Source organism: Jaculus jaculus, chromosome 9 (assembly GCF_020740685.1).
Source record: "Jaculus jaculus isolate mJacJac1 chromosome 9, mJacJac1.mat.Y.cur, whole genome shotgun sequence".
NCBI classification, from domain to species: Eukaryota; Metazoa; Chordata; class Mammalia; order Rodentia; family Dipodidae; genus Jaculus; species Jaculus jaculus.
In genome coordinates, this window is record NC_059110.1 from 19109532 (window position 1) to 19130207 (window position 20676).

General features: G+C 39.0%; 1 protein-coding gene across 1 annotated transcript in view; it reads right to left on the reverse strand.

The window, feature by feature from the left end:
• The window catches only part of Adgb (androglobin), a 138704-nt gene that overhangs the window by 16659 nt on the left and 101369 nt on the right, over nucleotides 1-20676 (reverse strand). The window contains exons 27-31 of the mRNA XM_045159721.1: nucleotides 18360-18544; nucleotides 16321-16520; nucleotides 13462-13573; nucleotides 6702-6871; nucleotides 1070-1249 (exon numbers count right to left, since the gene is read on the reverse strand). Coding sequence (XP_045015656.1) covers nucleotides 1070-1249; nucleotides 6702-6871; nucleotides 13462-13573; nucleotides 16321-16520; nucleotides 18360-18544 — 847 coding nt within the window. The remainder of the gene's footprint in view (nucleotides 1-1069; nucleotides 1250-6701; nucleotides 6872-13461; nucleotides 13574-16320; nucleotides 16521-18359; nucleotides 18545-20676) is intronic.

Sequence of the window (20676 nt, forward strand, 5' to 3'; positions counted from 1 at the left end):
AGGCAGCAAAAAGTAAATGCTACTCACAAGACCAAGTAAAAAACAGAACAGTAAAGTCTTAAACATGGACTGAATAGGGAAGTTTGAACCAAGCCAGCCCTTCTTCAAAGACTCAAGCTCAGAGCCATCTAGCATTTTGGAGGAGGAGAGGGTGGGGGAAGGGGAGATGGAAGAGGAAGAGGAGGTGTGGGGAGGAGGAGCAGCCCTACACATGACATGCAGAGCATGCTGACTCCCAGCTAGCCTTCCTGAACCTTGTTCATCTGCCCCAATTACCCTGAGTGGGAGCATAAGACACTGTAAGTAATGAATTTATAGGGAACTACAATTAATGAAAAAAGTTAAATGCAACCTCAAAAAGCTGCTATATATATGATATTTGAAGAGGCAAAAACATATAAATGCAAGGCATACTAGGTAAGTGGGTGGGGAAGAATTGGGTGTGGATATCAAATGGCAACCCCAAGGATACTAGTAATGATGGATATGTTCTGTATTTTAACCATACATTAATATATTTAAATAAATTTATATCTGGTCATGATGCACTATTGTTTTCCAAGATGTTAACATTGGGTATGCAGGACCTGTCTGTATCATTTCTTAAAACTGTATATAAATCAACAAATTAAAATGTAGAGCTATTCTTACACAATATGCTTTTTTGATTAAAGAACTGGAATAAAGAAATAAAGTCAATTATATAAAAAAAAGTTTCTGGCTAGATGGAAATAAAAAAGACAAGGTGTTTATATTCCACAAGGGGGCAGCATATACCTTTTAATCTACTCAAGCAAGCCTTTTAGGACTTCAAAGATATCTATGGAAGTAGCTCTCGCTGGTAGTATTAAAAGGGGAGGAATTCATACTCTGGGCCTGTAAGTGGACCCATTATGTATTAAGCCTTCTTGGAAGGAGAAGGTTAATATTTCACAATGCGTCCGCTTGTGGTACAAACAATCCCAGAAATCATTCCTAAAGGAAAAGCTGTGCCTTCACCCCCAGGCTTTTTCTTTGCACCACGGCTAAAGACGAGAAGTCAAGGATGAGCGTTTCTCAGTCAGGTGACCTTGATTGCTCTTCCAGGCTCAGTGGTCTCCCAGGCCTGCTTCATGGCTCGGATTTCGTCTGCTCGTTCCGTGTCTTTCCTCAAGTCCATGTACTCAGAGTCACTGTGTTCAACGACCAGCCTCAAAATCCAGTAGGGTTTGTTGGGGTCTTCTTGTTGAAGATGCGCAGCGGTTATGTGCTAAAAATTAATTTTTTGTTAAAAAAAGAGCTTTTAAAATAGATGCTTTCTCCCTCTGAAATAGTCTTTAGGTTTTTTTTTTTATTATTTTACTTTATTTATTTATTTTTTTTACCTTCTGACCCTTGGGGTTCTTACCAGAGAGAAATCAAAATGTAATTCACCAAAGATTTCAGTAAGAATGTTCGCTCTAGTCTTATTAGTAGCAGTTATATCAGCATGGAATAGCACAGATGTCTTTCCATTGATGAGTAAGGTATAACACAGTCATGCAATTGGGTACTATGTGATATTAAATAATAATTGTGGTGATTTGAATGTAAATGCCCCCCATAGTTTCAGGGATTTTTGTTTGTTGTTGTTGTTGATTGGTTTTGTTTTTCGAGGTAGGTTCTCACTCTAGCTCAGGCTGACTTGGATTTTTGACTAAATTTCCCGGCTGGAGGAGGGGTGTCACTGGCAGCAGATCCTGAGTCCAGCCCTAAGGTTTGCTCTGAGGCAGCTTAGGTTCTGGCTGTTCTCTCTGTCTCTGTCTCTGTCTCTCTCTCTCTCTGCTGTGGATGCATATGCATGACACAGTGAATTGCCTTCCTCCGCCATGATGGAGCTGGCCCCTGGAATCCTTAAGCCTGAAATAAACTCCTTCCTCCCATAAGCTGCTTTTGGTTGGGTGTTTGTCTCAGTGAAGAAGGAAGCTGGTTTTTCACAGAAGTCAGACAGGGTAAGAGGCCCAACAGGAACAGGGAAATGCTCCCGGCTTGCCATAGCCAAACTAAAGCTGCATCTGGTCCCGTCCAAGCTGGCTCCCCATCGGGAGCTTCCTGGTCCTCCTCAGCTCAGCACTCCGAGGTGGGAGGAGAGGCCCGGCTTCGGCCCTTGAGTCCAGGAGCTGATCAGGTCTCCCTTTAAACAACTGAGTCTGATTACAAGTCTCATCTTTTTTTGATCGAGATAGGATCTCACTCTAGTCCAGGCTGACCTGGAATTCACCATGTAGCCTCAGGGTGGCCTCGAACTCATAGTGATCATCCTACCTCTGCCTCCTGAGTGCTAGCATTAAAGGTGTGGGCCACCACGCCTGGCTTGTAACAAGCCTCATCTTAATTAGATGTCTGGTCAGTACAAAGGAGGCTAAGCACACCACGAGGAACAACACTTGGTCTCCCCACCCCATCTTTCTTCCCTTCCCCAGTCATGCTCTTTCCAGCTGGGGTATTTTCGAGCTTGCCTTGGAAATGAGTCTTGCTTTGGGGTGCTGTCTCGTTTTGTTACATGTGTCTTGCTTTGGGATGTTTTCTCACATTGTTACATGTATGATTTTTCTGTGATCATGGAGTCCTTCACTCTTTCCTAACCCTCTCTGGTCTTTTCTTTGAAGGAGATCTTTTTGGTTCTTAGGCTTTGCTTTCCACGTGTGGGTGTCTGTGCCTCCTCCAGATCCATTTTACTCCCTTTTACTCACTGAGAGACTCATAGAGAGTCTCTCTGTCTTCCCTCTTCCTTTCCAACCAGGCAAGGAGGAGAATTCTCTGGCTTGACTTTTTCAGCTAGCCTCCTCCTTGGATCTTAATTCCACATACAATAAACCTTATAATGCATGATTCCTTTTCCTAAATGAACTTAATAATTCCTAACCTACCCTTCTTGGAGTCCATTTTTTTTTTCAATTCTTGGTTAAAATGGAAAAGAACCCAAAGGCTGGGGTTCCCAGGTATGAGGGGTGACCTTCCCCTCAAACTTCAAATCCTGCATCACCAGCAATAAGAAGATAACTCAAACAATAATAAAATGACTGCTATATGCTACCATGTAAAAGAATATCACAGGAAGACATCATGGGAAAGGACAAGTTGAAAACAGGTGAATCCTGTATGGTTCATTTGTAGGAGAGACTAGTCTTTGATGATTGAAAGCAGATAGGTGGTCCCTGGATGGTGTGAGTTCCGTGTAGGGATGACCAAATGAACAGTAATGAGTTTATGGGCATGATCTGTCAGCTTTACTTTGATAGGGGCACAAACTTCATGATGAATATATTTGTCCACAGTCATTGAATTGTATAATTGCCACTGTGCCCAGCACTCTAGGCAATCTTTGCTCAAAACTACATATCATAAGTCACAAATTATACTGTCTCCCAGAAGCTCTCCACAAAACTGAGCCTTGGCTAGTCAATTCCAGTTCTGAATATACATGCTATCCATTCACCATGAAAGGAAATGACACTCAGATGACCCATAGAATCACCTGCAAGTACCACAGGCTAGCCACAGGGATGAGTTTTAACCCTTTCTACAGGACAGGCATGTTGATGACAGTCAAGTAGGGAAGGCAACTGTGATTCTTCAAATAGCCTTTTTTTTGGTCATCTGCTCCATCTCCTGTCTAGAATTTGCATTATGTATGCTGGTGTTTTAGCCCCTGAAATCTCTATGGGAGTTTTCCTTTATTTGTGTGTGTGGCATGTATGCAGTGTGTGTGTGTGTCTGTGTTTGAATGTGTGCATAAAGGCATGAACATATGTGCGGATGGAGGTCATGGAAGCCAGAGGTAGACATTAGCCATCTTCCCCAGTTGCTCCCAATTTTATTTTTTGAGACAGTCTCACCTGAACCTGCAGCTCATTTAGTCGGCCAGACTAGCTCATCAGCATGGCTCTGGGACCCCCTGTCTTTAGCTCCCCAGCACGGGGTTTACAGGCATGTGACGACACTCCTGGCTTTTACATGGGTGCTGGGGATCCTAACTCGACTTGCCATGCTTGAGTGACAAACGCTTTACCCGCTGAGCCATTTCCCAGCAATTCCTTGATTTTTTTTTTTTTTTTTTATCCTCAGACTGGATAGCCTTAATTAAAACTATCTCCCTTCCTGGGCTTTTCACAATAAACAAGTTTTGAGTCAGCCTTGTAAGGTGATCTTCCAGAAAAATCACCAGATAAGTCAAATAATGAAACTGATAATGGTTATTATACAGATGTCAAGGCTGTATCAAATATCTTTGTCTTGTCTGCAGTCACTGAATAAAGTTTACATTTGCAATCTAGTTTCAGTGTTACCAGAAGATTTTTCTTCCTTCCTTTCTTTCTTTCTTGCTCTAGCCCAGGCTGACCTGGAATTTACCATGTAGTCGCAGGCTGGCCTCAACCGCATAGATCCTTCTACCTCAGCCTCCTGAGTGCTGGGATGAAAGGTGTGCACCACTATGCCCGGCGAAGACCTGGCTTTCCTGCCATATCCCCTTAGTAGTCTAAAAACTAAATGCCACAGATGAAAATTCATTTTTCTTAGTTTTGAAACCCCGTTGCAGTAGTTTTGCTCACCTTTTAAGTGGCATGATAGAGAAATAATTTTTAAAAATCATCCTGTGTGTGTATGTGTGTGTGTGCATGTTTTCATGATGCGTGTGAGTTCAGGAGTACATGCCACAGTCATATGTGGAGGTCAGAGGACAATCTCTGGTGTAGGCCCTCATCTTCCACCCTGACTGATGGATTCATCTGCCTGCCTTCCATTTAGGAGTCAGAGTGCTGGGATTTACAGACATGCAGTACTGCATGTACCAACTCTTTGGGTTCTGGACATCTGAACTCAGGTCCTCATGTGTGGGTGGCAACAGTGCTTTACTCACTGAGCCATTTCCCTAGCCCCCAAGTGAGGATGAAGTTTTGATGCAGAAGGAGAGAACTCTCCTGTACTACAGAGCTGCATCCTACATGTTTCTGTGGGTAAAACAAAGCTTGCCTCAGCATGCTTCCAAGAGCACATCCAGCTAAGAAATAAACATTTTCAAATGAATGAGGACAGGCTTTTCCATTCCTGGAGTCAGGACACCTGAGCCTGCTTGTTGACTTTCCTCATTGTCTATTTGACTAGAGATACCAGCATCTGACTTAGTTAATTCTGCTGGAACTCTGGGGTGCTTCTTCTTTACCACGCCCTTTAGATTAAAAACTTCACCTGTCTCCACACCTGTCTTGCCTTCCTTTCTTTTGTTCTGTTTCTATAACACCCAAACTCTTGCACAGACCACTGCAGCATTTTAAAAATAGTTTCCCATCTCCAATCTTACCTCCCTAGAAACATGCTTTGAAAGACACTAGAAATGTCAATTTGATCATGTCATTACACTTGTTCAGTTCTCCAACTTTCATCTCTGCTTAACCAGTACCAAGACTTGAAAGTGGTGGAGAGATTGTTACCCTCATGCGTAATTTTCTTTTTTTTTTTTTTAATTTTTTTTATTTATTTATTTGAGAGCGACAGACACAGAGAGAAAGACAGATAGAGGGAGAGAGAGAGAATGGGCGCACCAGGGCTTCCAGCCTCTGCAAACGAACTCCAGATGCGTGCGCCCCCTTGTGCATCTGGCTAACGTGGGACCTGGGGAACCAAGCCTCGAACCGGGGTCCTTAGGCTTCACAGGCAAGCGCTTAACCACTAAGCCATCTCTCCAGCCCATGCGTAATTTTCTTTAGTGTAGTCTTTTTAAAGTAACTTGAATTTGAATACACTCTTTACATTGGTCACCTGCACTCGCTCCCTCACCAATCATCACTGCAGAACGTAACTGTCCCTGTACCCCAGAAAGTCTGAAGGCCTCCTCATCGGAGTCTGACTTGTTCTGCTGCTCATGGCTCACACTCCAGTGTTTCAGGAAATGAATTGGTGTGATTTTGTTTCACCAGGCCTCACTGGCTTTGTTCAGTGTGCATTCTTCCTGAGAGAGATGCTTGTCCTTCCTTTCACTTCACAGACAACAACTAACATTGACAGGTTTATCAGGCCTAGGAGATGCACCCAGTGGTACACCATTTACCCAGCATGTGTAAGGCCCTGTGATTCACCCCATCACACACACACACACACACACACACACACACACACACACACACACACAAACTTTCTGTCTACCTTCCATCTTCACTATAATGTGAGCTCTTTGAGGGTAGGAATCATGTCAACTTAAAAAGCCCAAGTGCTGGGACTGGAGAGATGGTAATGCTCTCTGAAGCTCAAGCTGGAGGATCTGAGCTCAATTTTCAGAACCCTCATCTGAAGAAGCTGTGGCAGGCTTCTGTCATTCCAGCATGCTAAAACATTAGCATATCTGTTGTGGCACATGAATACACACACACACACACACACACACACACACACACGCATACACACGTACACACAAATAAATAATAATATCTTAAAATAAAATGTAAAGTTCCAAGGACCATGTCCTGCATACTAGTAGGTCAAATGATGGCTTTTTGCTACTGAACTTGGAAAGGGAATGAGGGAAACATCCCTAAGCCACATTATCCCGCCTAGGTGGTTGCTAGAATAAGGAAGGCAGCATTTGAAAGCTTTTTGTTCTCTGAATAAATGGACAAGCTAGGGAATCTAGCCCACTGGAGTCCATTAAGTGTCACCAACAGGAAAAAGTACCTCTCAGTGCCTACCTGAGGCTCAAAGCGAGGTGCTTGCTTGTCCTTGGTGGCCTTTTCCTTCTCTGCAGACTTTTCTTTCCCTTTCCTCGTTCTGGAGGTTCCTGCAGATTTCTGCCCCTCGCTGATCACATGGGAGTCTGGGCTTCCCATAGTAATCATTTCCTCATGTTTTTCTCTGTGAGCTAGAGACATAAACATGAAAACTGGTGAGTCATGATACATATGACAATAAAGCCACTTTCTGTAGGGACAAGGGAGGCACATGAGTAGAAGAAGGTCCATTGGAAGAGTTTGGCTTTTTTTTTTTTTCATGAAAACAAAGAGCTCTTTTTAAAATATATATATATATTATTTTTATTTATTTATTTTAGAGAGAGAAAAAGGCAGAGTGAGAGAGAGAAGGAGAGAGAGAGAGAGAGAATATGGATGCACCAGGGTCTCCAGCCACTGAAAACAAACTCCATATGCACGCACCACCTTGTGCATCTGGCTTATGTGGGTCCTGGGTCCTCAGGCTTTGCAGGCAAGTTCCTTACTTACAAAGACCATCTCTCCAGCCCCCGAGAGATCTTTTATCAGAGTTTGTCTGATTTCTTTGCATAAAGCTGAGATATCATTCACATAGCAGAAACTCACCATTTATGTGTGTGAATCAGTAGGCTTTTAATACTAAGATGATGGCACTGTACACCACCGGCCAGTGTGTTTGCCCCTTGAGTGGCCTTTGTTTTTGTTTGTTTGGTTTTTCGAGGTAGGGTCTCACTCTGGTCTAGGCTGACCTGGAATTAACTCTGTAGTCTCAAGGTAGCCTTGAACTCATGGCGATCCTCCTACCTCTGCCTCCCGAGTGCTGGGATTAAAGGCGTGCGCCACCACGCCCGGCGTTGGATAGCCTTTTATTTCATTGGTAGATGAATTGTAGTGGCTGTTCTCTCTGGTATAATATTAAATTCATGTATCTCTCTTCTAATTGTTAATTACTTCTATGTGCTCTGACTTTATTTTCTTTTTTCCTTAGCTTCTCTCTTTATTATGGAGATTAAGTTATTTATTTGAATAATGTTAATGTAATCATTTTTAAGTCAAGATATAGATTTGTATTTTCCTACATATGCATAAAGAAAATCTAGATGGGTTTCTAAGAAATCTATTATATATATATGTGTGTGTGTGTGTGTGTGTGTGTATGTATATATATTTGTCTTTGAGACAGATCTCATGTTCCTTTGGCTAGCCTAGACCTTGAATTACTCTATAGCTGAAGATAATCTTGGACTCCTGCTCCCCTGCCTCACCTTTCAGGTGCTAGGATCACTGGCATGTGCTGCCCTTATCCAGCCCAACACTGAAGTTTAATAGGAGGGAACTGAAGTATCCACCATGTGCCTTCTTTAAATTTTAACGATGTGATATTTAGAATTATCTAAAGTTAAATTAAATTTTTTTCTTTTTCATTAAAAAGAATCAAGATCTCATAAATTACCCAATGCTCAGATATTAGTTACTTTCCAATTAGAAGCAAATCACATTGTTAAAACTGCCAAGTAACTATGGGTACTCCCTTACAAGGGGGTGATTTGTCCTCCTATCAGTCATCACGGGGCTAAGAAGTATGCCAAGGGAACAAAGTCTTTAGTTAAATAAAGTGTGAATCTTGGTTCAGCCACTGGATAGTTCAACTTTGTCAGGTCTCTTAATTTCTTTTAGTCTAAATTTCATCTCGAGATGATGGAGATACTAGTATATCACCCAGAATAGTTGCTATAGACCACTTAAAATAAAATTCTACATACCTGCTGAATTTCAAGAGGTTAATAAATGCCAGCTGAGGCTATATCTGGAGCTGCTTTTGAAGAACTACCATGGCTGTCTTTGCTGCCATTGTTTTTTTTGTGTTTCAACCATACATTTGCATGTATTCGATTCCACTGAGAACAATAATATTACAGTATTCAAGCTGACACAATGAACTTCTATTGTGTCAGACATACAAGCTGTGTATTATATCAATTTTACTTACATTATTAACACAAGAATAAATGATTTCTATATTCACTAATGGCATAATATATAGTAACTTTTACTCCTATGAATTACAGGTTTTTGAAGGCCAGCATATGACTAGATGCCTCATTTTAAATCAGGGAAAATATTTAATTTATAGAATTAGTCAGCATGAGGTTGCTTAGAATGCAGGGTTTATAAGAAATCTATATGTATTGGCTGCATATGAGAGTAAGACATAAAAGAAAAAAAATTGCTTCAAAAGTTATGGAAAGTGTAATCCTACATCATATATGCCCATAATTGGAAGATGTTTTGAGAAATAATCACAAGGACAAATATGCATACTCTTATCGTAAGGAAGTTGTGGGGGAGTACCTGTTGATGGAATGAACTTAAAAGGCTTTCACATTATGCCCTAGGGCTCTTATATTACCTAACATGTATTCAGAATAACTGTCTAGTTGAAATATGTGGAAGCCTTCAGTAGATAATGAAACCCTCAAAAATATAGAAGTGCAATTTGTTTTTCATGACAAAAGCTAGTATTTTGAATTATATCTATTCAGGAACTAGAATCTGGTTGATATTTGAACATTCACATGATTTTTAAATTTGTTTGATGCAAAGCATATATTTATCAAGTACAATTGCATTTTGTAAATGTAAAGAAAAAATATATATCTTAACATGTATGTTTATATACTTCACTATGTAATTGCATGTTATAGATATTAATATATATTTTTATATGATGTATGTAAGAAAATTTTGTGTTTTGAAGACCTTGACTGAATTTACAATGCATTTGTTGTTTAGATCTCACCTAGGAAAACTTGAAAATATTAATACTACATTTATTAGAGTCAAGAATACAGTGTTATAATCCATCTTGTAAAACTGAGTATGAGTTTAAATCAAGTACTTTTGGTAATGATAAAGTCTACATGTATTTTAACAAATTGATTAGAATTTCAAACGTATTGGCCAGTAGCATAAAGTGATAACATTGACACAAGGAATTTAAGATCATGTGATCAGTAAGTCTGAAAGCAGATGGTATCACTAAGAACTCACTGCTCAAATCCTCATTTCCTGTTTCCTTCAGTGAAATCCAGCCAGCAGCGGGCCAGCCACATGTAGTGAAATTTACATAATGAAATATACTCAAGATGGCACTGTTGCCTCATACTAGAAGACCAGGTTTCTTATAGCAGAAATGGCCCAGGTTGGATGTAGCTATAATTGAGATTTCTTTTTTATTGTGAGATATAAAGAGGTGAATTTCTGTAAAAGTTAAATTATATATTTTATTTCTCATAGAAATTAAATGTTTAATTTAAATAAGTAAATGGAGCAACGTTTCTATTGGCTTCGGGATGAATATAAAATTTCAAAATAAATTACCAATATGATAAATAAAAATGATGAATTTTCTCTGGATATAAATGTTTATGTTTTGAAATTAAGCTCAGAAGACAATTTGAACATATCAGTTACTGAAGTTATCTAAAATATTTGATGCCCTTAAAATTAGATCATGTAAACATTGAATTGTAAATATAATTTACTTATGATGCATTGATATGTACCAATTAGTCAATTCAGTTTAATCAGTTTAATGCAATTAATTTTGTTAATCAAATTGACTACCTAAAGATCCACATTTACAATCATGGTAATAAAAATCTTTTATTCTTGAAGCTGGACGTGGTGGCGCACGCCTTTAATCCTAGCACTTGGGAGGCAGAGATAGAAAGATTACCATGAGTTCAAAGCCACCCTGATACTACATAGAAAATTTCAGGTTAGCCTGGGCTAAAGTGAAACCAACCAACCAAACAGACAAACAAAACAAAATAACTTTTATTCTGAATTCAAAAGCCACTAGGTTTCTCAACATATCCTTTTCAATAGCAAATTTTCTCAGTTCATTTTGAATATAACTCAGTTCTGAATTTCTTTACTTGATGCTTTCAACCACAAATACATTGTTCAATGCAAAGTCTAGTTTAATTTTAGCACATACATGAAGTTGTCAAATGTAATGCCAGAAAACTATGGGATGGAAGAGGTAAATTGAACTAGAATGAAGAAATGTCAACCAAATTCATATTTGTGAAATGTGGTATTTAGCAAGGTTTTTATTTACATTTTTATTAACAACTGGACAATTCTTAAAAGGTCAGTTTTTGAGTGCCTGTGCAGCTACCCCAACAGTTGTACATACAAGACCAAAGAGTGACAGGGAGGCGGTCTCTATCTGCTTTGGGTGCTGCCTCGTTCTTTGTCTATGTAAGACTTTGATCAAAGATCACTGAACGTTTTCACTGAACTTAAAATCAGTTTCAGCATCTTGTCAGCATAGCAGGTCAGGAGCCACCAGTGCAGAAGCATACCCACTGTGGTTGGCATGGCAGGTAAGGCATCCACTTAATAAGGATTTTCTACCATCTCCTGTCTGCTTCTCCAGATTCAAATACAGAGCTGAGGACAGCTCTGTCCCTGGGCCAGTGGGAGGAGAGCAACAGAGGACATTGATTTCCCCACAGTGTTCCTATGGAGGCAGTCTCAACACACCGGAAGAGGTGAGGATTCTTGGTATTTAGTTTTATAAATTTTGTGTAAATTATAGGATCTGGACTAGAATGTGTCAATTCTAATAAAGGTTAAACGGAGTAAGAAAAGTTTTCTCTTAACTGTTTTATCAGTGAAACTCTATAAACATTTTACTGTTCAGGTCCACGTGATCATACAAGCAAGTGTACACCTGAACAGAGCTTTAGATAGTTAATTAAAAGACAATAAGTGAGAGCTGGAGAGATTTCTTACTGGTTAGGGCACTGCTTAGTGGTTAGGGCACTTGCCTGCAAAGCCAAAGGAGCCAGGACCCAGGACCCATGTAAGCCAGATACATAAGGTGGCACATGTGACTGGAGTTTGTTGGCAGTGGCTAGAGACCCTGGTGTGCCCCTTCTCTCTTTCTCTGCCTCTTCTCTCTCTCTCAAATAAATAAATAAAATACAAGATAATAAAATACAATGAGAGTAGCCTCCATGTATCCTCACATTCAGTCACACAGCAAATACAATGGACTGTTAACTATGTGGATGAGATATAGCTGGAGATGACACAAAACATCAAAATGCTCCAGTAGTCCAAACTCCCTGTCCTCCAGGAGCTTGCATTCTAATAGGGGAATACAAAAAAAGGAAAATAAAACACAGCAAGATAGTACTACTCTGTACTTGAGGAGACCATACCTTAAGACCATCAGTTTCTCTCTGGAAGAATAGTTAGCACCTAACACTGTATGAGCGATTTTCCTTTCTATGCATACATATCAGTGATAATGTATGAAATGAGCAAAATAACTAGCAATGTCATAGAATAGTTATGATTATATTCTGTAGGTAAGGGGGTATGGTCTCTCTGTCAAAATATCCCAATTCCATTTACACTGTAGCAGTATCTCCAGACCACAACTGGAAACTGTAGGAATCAAAAACATGGGTAGGAAGGAAGGATGACTGTGTTTTCTGCTAATTGGGAGCTGCAATAACATACACCTGACCCACGTGCCCGAAACATTCCCAAGGATAGTCAGTCTGAGTCCGTGGCGTCTATGGAGCATTTTCACTAAGGCTTACAGTGATACTGGGATTTTTGCTTTTGCCATGGTTTTATTTTTACAATAATTTGCACATATTATTTTGTGATTAAGAAATTGGGCTTAAATTGTTTAAAGACCCTCAGTAGAAAATGCACATTCCAGGGCAGGAGAGCTGGCTTAATAATTAAAGTTCTTTCCTGCAAAGCCAAAGGATCAAGTTCAACTCCCCACAACCCTAAGCCACATGCACATGACAGCACATGCATCTGGAGTTCATTTGCAGTGGCCAAACGCCCTGGTGCGACCCACTCTCTCTCTCAAATGAATAAATAAAAGTAAGTTTCTGTTAAGTTAGTAATTTTTTATTAGTTAGTTTTGTACTCAGTGAATACAGTCAAGTTGGTACCATTTTTAGGCTCACTCATGTCATACCCTCTCTCCCCGGCCCCTCCTAAAATTAATTTTTTTTTTAAAGAAAATGCACAGTCCTTCACATTCCATTATCACATTGCATAGTGTGATGTGATGATGCTCAGGACTGTAGGCTGTTTGACATCTCTCTTTAATTCTCTTTTTCAAAGGTAGAAACCTGTCATTTTCTGCTCAGGAATGTTAGTGATAATTTATATTTAAAATAAACCACAGTCTGCATTCACTTGGAGGTTCCCTGTCTGGAATTAAAGGATTTGTTAAATACTTTCTGATTTTATCTTTAGTGTTATACTTTCTCAACAACTATGGTCATGAAGGAGAGAAGAAAGGCATCAAAATAGAAGGGGGACTTCTCGGGAAAAATAAGGGGTTCCGAGGATAGAGGAGGGGGGGTAAAAGAAGGGCAACTGGAGGGGTTAGGACCAAATTACAGCATGTACATAGGAAAATTCTCAATAAAAGAAAAAAATATGCACAAATATAATTTAGAAATATCAGTGTTCTTTGTATATTTCTTAATATAGCCAAGAGCATAATTGACAGTCTTGGGAGTCGCAGATTATTTCTTTTTATAGACTGTGCAGTAATTACACTGAAATGCACAATTACCACAATGGAAGATATGACAGTATGTCATGCTGATCATAAGCTAAGGCATTTGAACCAGTATGCGATGGGTAGATGAAATGTAAAGGAAAAGTACAAACATTTGGGGTGCCATACCTTTGGTATCAATTTTCTCTAACTCTTTCAGTGTCTGAACAAATGTCATTTGGTTTTCAGTGAGCGGCCAACTGTTACGCAACACCAAGCACTGGATGATGTACTTGAAGTTCTGTGAAATAAAAGGCAGCATCTAAAGACAGCTAGAGTGAGCATCATCATTCACCTAGTTTAACTTCTTAGTATAACTTATTAGCATTAGCTAAAGTGTAATTTAACTCTATGTGTTGAGATGTGAGGACGCATGCCACAGCATGCATGTGGAGGTTGGAGGACAGCTTCTCAGAGGGTGGCCCTTGCTTGTCCCCCTCATTTGAGGCAGGCCTTCTCTCTTTGGGTTTTCACTCTACTGTTATTTGTTGGGCTCTTCTTGACCTCTTTGGAGATTCTCCTGTCTCCCTTCCACCTGGACATCAGCATCTGCATGCTGGGATTCCAGCTTTTTATATGGGGTTTGGGGGTCCAACTCAGGTACTCCAGCTTGAGCGGCAAGAGCTTTCTTCCCTGAGCCATCTCTCTAGCCCTAAGTTTAAGCGCTTTTTTTTTTTTGTTTTTATTTTCAAAGCTTTTGGCCTTTAGGATTTTCTCTTCTTTGGGTTCAAGGCACAGAAATGAGTATGTCATTATGTTTGCAAAAAGAAATTCCCTGTCTTTGCTTATTTTCAACACTGACTTCAAACTTTAGTATTCTCATGTCCCCAAAATTATAACTAACAAGTTATATTTATTTAAAACTATATTTATTTATAATTTTCCTCTATAAAAAATCAGAAGCAGTGTGTAATTTGATGCTTGGGAGGCTGAGGAATAGAATTACCACAAGCTTAAGACCAGCTTGGGCTATATAGTAACTTCCAGTTTAGTCTGGGCAACAGAATAAGACCTTATCTTAAAGATAAAACTTTAAAAAAATTGAGGAGAGATAGGAAAAGTTGAATTTTTCTTTTTCTGTTTTCTAGAACTTCCTATGCCTTCATTGTATATATTCTGAATGGTTTTCAAATCTGCTGTCAATAGTTACACTTTCCTTATCAATTTTTTTCCCTGTATTTGGGTAATTCACATCTTCTTTTTCATTAATGCTTATAAAGTTTTTATTTATTTCTGTGTGTGTGCACACATGCATGCACATGTGTGCTCATGTTCAAGGACTTCTTGACATTGGGAGGAAATGAAGATGCGTGCACTGATTTTTGTTTCCAGCTTATGTAACGTAGGTGGCTTGGGCTGGAAGACTTCACAAAAAGCACCATTAAATGCTAAGCCATTTTCCTGCTTGGTCCTTAATCTTAAGAGGAATCTCTTACAAGTTTTGTTCCTTAACATCATTGATGTATACCCTCATAAGTTTTGAAATCTTTTCTCCTTGGCAAGTTACTATTTAACTATTTTCCAACTATTTTTGTTTCAATAGCTTACATAGTACATGGATGTTTTTGATTTTTCATGCCTACTTGATTAATCTAACAGTCAACATTTCACTAGCTGTGCATTAGTGCTGCTTTCAGATGATAGTTTTCAGAGTTTAGAAATATTTTATTTATTCATTTATAAGAGAGAGAGAGAATGGGGGTGCCAGGGACCCTAGCCACTGTAAACAAAGTTTAGATGCATGTGCCACCATGTTCATCTGGCTTATGGTGGTTCTGGGGAATCAAACCTGGGTCTTTAGGTTCATGGGCAAGCACCTTAACTGCTAAGCCATTTCTCCAGACCTGGTTTTCAGAGTTTTTAAATGTATTTACTACATGTTTCATAAATTCTTATCTGATAGAGCAAACATGACTTTTAAGTAAAACATTGTTTAATATGTTTTACTCAGTTTTCATGTTTATGAGCTTTTGAACTGCTAATTATTATTATTGCATTATGCTAATGTTACATATATATGTCATGTAGACTGTCTTTTTTGAAGATTCCATTTATTGTTTATTACAAGATGCTTTGAAAAAGTACATTTTTTTGGTAACAGAAGTGTTCCGTATAGATATCTAAATTATTACTATGTAACTAGTTTTTCAAATTCTCATGATCATTATTATCCTCTTTTCAGTTTTATCAGTTTCTAGGAGACACAATTAAAGTTTTAATTATGGATTCTTAGCTGGTTCTTTTGTATTTGTAATATTTTAAAGTGTTTCCTTCAATTGAGGTATCTCCATTTGGTAAGATCATAGCTCCTTGACTTATTCGTCCTTTTACTTTTATATGCTATTCCTGGTGATTTATGTGTGCCCTATTATCCCTATTAACATTAGCATTAACCCTATTATCACACTCCTCTCAGGGTTCATGATTCCCATTGTTTCTGAGATCGTGGTTGAATTACTTGCACTTGGGTCTTCTTTTAAATATAACTTTTAGCCTTTTAGCTGGTTAATTTAATATATGTATTATAATTACTCTTACATTATGATTTGTCCATGGTACCTTATTTTCTTTCAGTTCCCTTAATATTTTTTCAATGGTTAGGCAATGTTTATCCTAACACACACACACACACACATCTTTTACCCCTTTATTTTAGAGCATATATAAGTTGGTTTTTATTAACTTGTGACCTCTATTAATATATGCCTTCCAAAGCTATATATTGTAGCACATTTTCAATCTGTAAAATAGTGACATGCATAGTACATGGATAGTGCATAGATTATATTTGCCCTGTAAAAAATTACTGGTGAAGAGAAACTGTTCAATAATGTTTCATTCTTCAATTCTGGTTATGCAGTGATGGAAAAGCACATGGGAATTATTATTCATTGATAACTTTCTGAAAGAGGATTAGTTAATTTGTGTTTTGTTGTTGTTTTTGTTTTTTCTAGAGTCTCAGTTGAGAACTTTTCATAGTTAGCATACCTGTCGTGGTGGGCTTGAGTTCTCCTCAATAGGGGGCACAATGACAGATTCCTCCTCCATCAAAGACAGACCTGTGTCTACGACTACACTGCCAGGTCTACCCTTAAGAGATTTCTGACTTGCTTGGGGACTTCTTTTCTTAGGAAGTATTTCTGGCTCTTTCTTTGGTGTAACATGAGTTGAAAGAATTTGCTTGCTAGCTAAAAAAGAGAAAATAATATGTTAATATATATAATGTGCATTAATGTTATTGAGTAAATTAGCAATATCACTGGATTCTTTGGAATATCCTGCTCCTAAAATAATCTACCTTAATAGTAATTGTCCCATATTAGATCAGTACACATTCTGGGCACCAGCTATCACTAGAATAATAGTGACAATTTCTCATGTAGTCATGTGCATTAGTATTATAATATGGCATTGTGTGCATTGTTTCCTTAATGTTATCACAGTGAGAAAAAAAATCACTTTTTCTTTGAAATTTCCACTTCTATTATTTTGTAATTAACAGGAAAACAAGTAAAATTTGGGGGAATGAAAATAAAAATGTGTTGAGTATTTTAACACAAGTGAATGACACATGTAAATTGTAGTGTGGACCATGATAAAATCATGGGCCCTGGACATGTTCACCCACCACATTCATGATAACACTGGACAAGATGTGTGAAGGACATTATTTTCAACCACTGGAGAATGTGTCCTATAGGATTATGATATACAAGAGTAGGGAACTGTATGAGGTGACTTCTCTTCCTAGAATTTAAACTGTGAGCATTTTATGTCCCCATGACACTCCAGAGTGTGATCTCACATCACATAAGGGTGGTTGCAATGGTAACTAAAGATACTAAGATGACACCAACCTGAATTTAGACTCACTTTGAACCCAGTGACATAGAGAAGGGCAGCCTAGCCAGTCAGAGAACAAGATGGGAGCTGAGTCTCGGAGACAACACCATGTTCTGAGGTAAACTAGCACAGAGGAGTGTCTAAGCAGCAACGGAGCTCAGAAAGACTCCTAAGAGTCCACTTGAGATACTTGCATATCCCATGTTTACTGCTCTTTCTACAGTAGCTAAAAATTGGAATCAGCCAATTCACAAAGGAGTCCAATCAACAACAGAATTCAATTAAACAATATGGAAAATATGAAATTTTTGTAAAAATGGACAGTCCTGGAACAAATTATATCAAGTAAAATGACCGAAATTCAGAAAGACCAGAGCTTCTTTTCTCTCTGAAATGTGAGTCTTAGTTTGTAATGGGTATATACAGGAGCAAATGAGGGTAAAACTTACAAGACAGAATGCTAACCAAAAGTGAGTATAAAGAGATGAGCTGTAGAGGGGTGATGGGAAGGTAAAGTGACACCTGTGACATGGAAACAGAAGGGGTGAAGGATTTTAGGGTGAAAAGGGGGGCTGGGAGAGGAGGAAATTGAGGATAGGGGGTGAAAGATAATCAATTAAAACAAATTGTATTTGAAAATGCCTGGATTAACCATACCTGACCTTTTTTTTTTTTTTTTTTTTTCTGAGGTAGGGTCTCACTCAAGCTCAGGCTGACCTGGAATTCACTATGTAGTCTCAGGTTGGCCTCGAACTCACGGCAATCCTCCTACCTCTCTCTGCCTCCCGAGTGCTGGGATTAAAGGTGTGCGCCACCACGCCCAGCTATACCTGACTATTTGTATGTCTATTAAAAAAAAAAAAAACCTAAAAAGGAGTCAATATAAAAACAGCCAAAGAGAGTCTCTCTTGAGTCATTAGTCCACTAAACATGATTTGTACATCATCAATGCCTGCTGGGACTGGCAGAAACAAGTGCTAGGAGGTTGTGAGCTTCGTGGGTTCTAACAACTGTGTAATATTTAGGGTCACTGAAGTTCGGACCTGCCAAAATAAAGAAGTTTTAATGGTCACACAGGCTATTCAGTGGGAGCCTAAGGCTAGAGCTACTCCAGGCTTAAACATGTCACGAAATCACAAATGTCTGTTTATGCATGCAAACCCAACTTGAGAAAGGGCACTTACACTGGGAACTCAAAGCTTTTTCACTCCCCTGGAAGTTAAAGGAGGGGATGATGGCTTGGCCTTTTCCGATGGTGCTCACCATCGGTTCTTCGCTTTCTAGAACCTGTAGCTTGATGAACACGTCTGGTTTGGAAGTGCGCACGTATATTGTAATGGGTTGGGGCACTGCCACTTTAATAGAATATCTATTGAGAAAAAAAAATCAACTTTGTAAACAAGTTCATTGGTACTCCCTCAAGTCAGTTAAGGAATTCGTACAATTTTCTGATATAACCATCTGAAAGTAAAACCAGTTTGTAAGACCCACTTACATTCGGGAAATATTGACCTAATACAGATTTTGGTTAAGGAACTCAATATTTTATATTAAAGAAAAATTATTGTGTGTTTTCCATTATCATCAAATCTCAAGTAGGAAATGCATATTTTTAAAATATATTTTATTTATTTATTCGAGAGAAAGAGGTAGAGACAGAATGGATGCACCAGGGCCTCCAGCCACTGCAAACAAACTCCAGACACATGTGACTCCTTGTGTATCTGACTTACATGGGTCCTGAGGAATTGAAACAGAGTCCTTTGGCTTTTCAGGCAAATGCCTTTAACTGATAAGCCATCTTCTCCAGCCCAAAATGCATCTTTTTATAAAATATTTATTAATTTATTTGAGTGAGAGAAAGAAGCAGATAAAAAGAGAGAGATGGAGAGAACGGGCACGCCAAGGCCTCTAGCCACTGCAAATGAATTCCAGATGCATCTGGATTTATGTAGGTATTGGGGAATCAAACTGTGGGCTTTAGGCTTTGCCAGCAAGTGCTTTAACCACTGAACAAACTCTCCAGCCTGGCAGTGCATCTTTTTCTTTAAATTCGTAAGCAGCCACTTAGAGTATGGTAGACTTTAAAGCCACCTAAATAGATGGGTTAACCCATTTGCATTACACCCCATGCTACTGTTGGAGAGAGAACACAGCTCATAGAAGAACTCTTGAAAACTTCATTCTCAACAGTGTTTCTCTTCAAAGAAAATGAAAACAGAGAAAACCTAAAACTAATACCTACAGGACCCACACTCACTCTTTAACACACAGGTTGGGAATTTACTACAAAAGGAATGGAAACAGTCAATGGGGAGCCATCCTTTCCTACTCTTCCCCCATTTTGCCAGGGAAGAATTATGGAGTTTTGGGTTGTGTCGTTTTTTGCTGATGTTTTCTATGTCTAGTGGTTTCTCACAAATTTGCAGTAGATGTAAACCAAAGGAGAGAAACAAAAACAAACCAACAAACTCCATGACCTTGTACTGCAGACTCATTGGCCCTTCACTGCTCTGAGCTTAGGTCTTCATGCTTTTTATACACTGAATCATCTCCGCAGCCCCCACAGACTTCACCTTGACATCTGTGGTGGTTTGATTCCCATGTCCCCCATATACTTAGTGTTCTGAATGCTAGGTTCCCAGCTGATGGAGATTTGGGAATTAATGCCTCCTGGAGGTGGTATATTGTTGGGGGAGAGCTTATGGATGTTATAGCCAGTTTCCCCTTGCCAATGTCTGACACACTCTCCTGTTCCTGTTGTTTATCTGATGTTGGCCAGGGGTGATGTCCACCCTCTGCTCATGCCATCATTTCCCCCTGCCATCATGGAGCTTCCCCCTGAAGTCTGTAAGCCAAAATAAACCTCTTTCGTTTTCCCACAAGCTGCTTTTGGTTGGGTGATTTCTACCAGCAATGCGAACCTGACTGCATCAGCATTTAACTGAATGTTAAGTCAGTCCCAGGAGCTATTCATACAGCTGTGGGAACTGAGGGGTGAGGCAGGCAAGCTGTGAGCTGTTTAAGGGCTTATGAGAAAGTTCAGAGCTAAAGAGTACAAGACATAAATCTGATAATGTCTGTTTCTTGAAAACTTTTAAAAGTATTCTTTTGCACCTAAGTTTAAAACTATGTATTTTTTGTCTTAGGAGGTCTGGTCTGCCAATGGACACCATTTCCCACCCCATTCTGGAAAGCTATTTTGCAAACTAAGTCTTCTATTCTCGGCAGAGGGGGCCTGACATGTGGCCCGTGCCTATCACAGTAGAGAAAATGTGTTTCTTATGATTCCTACTTTGGTTGCTGGTCTTTCCCTTCTTATTTTCTCTCTTATAGTAAACATGCAAACGCATTATAAGAAGACAAATTGATAAGAGAAGCCTCTTCTTCTATTGACTGCACTTTACTGTTTTGGTTCATAATTCCCTCTAAACTTTTACATATATATAAAATATATTAATAAATAAATACAAGCCTTAAACATGTATTTAGGGTATATAT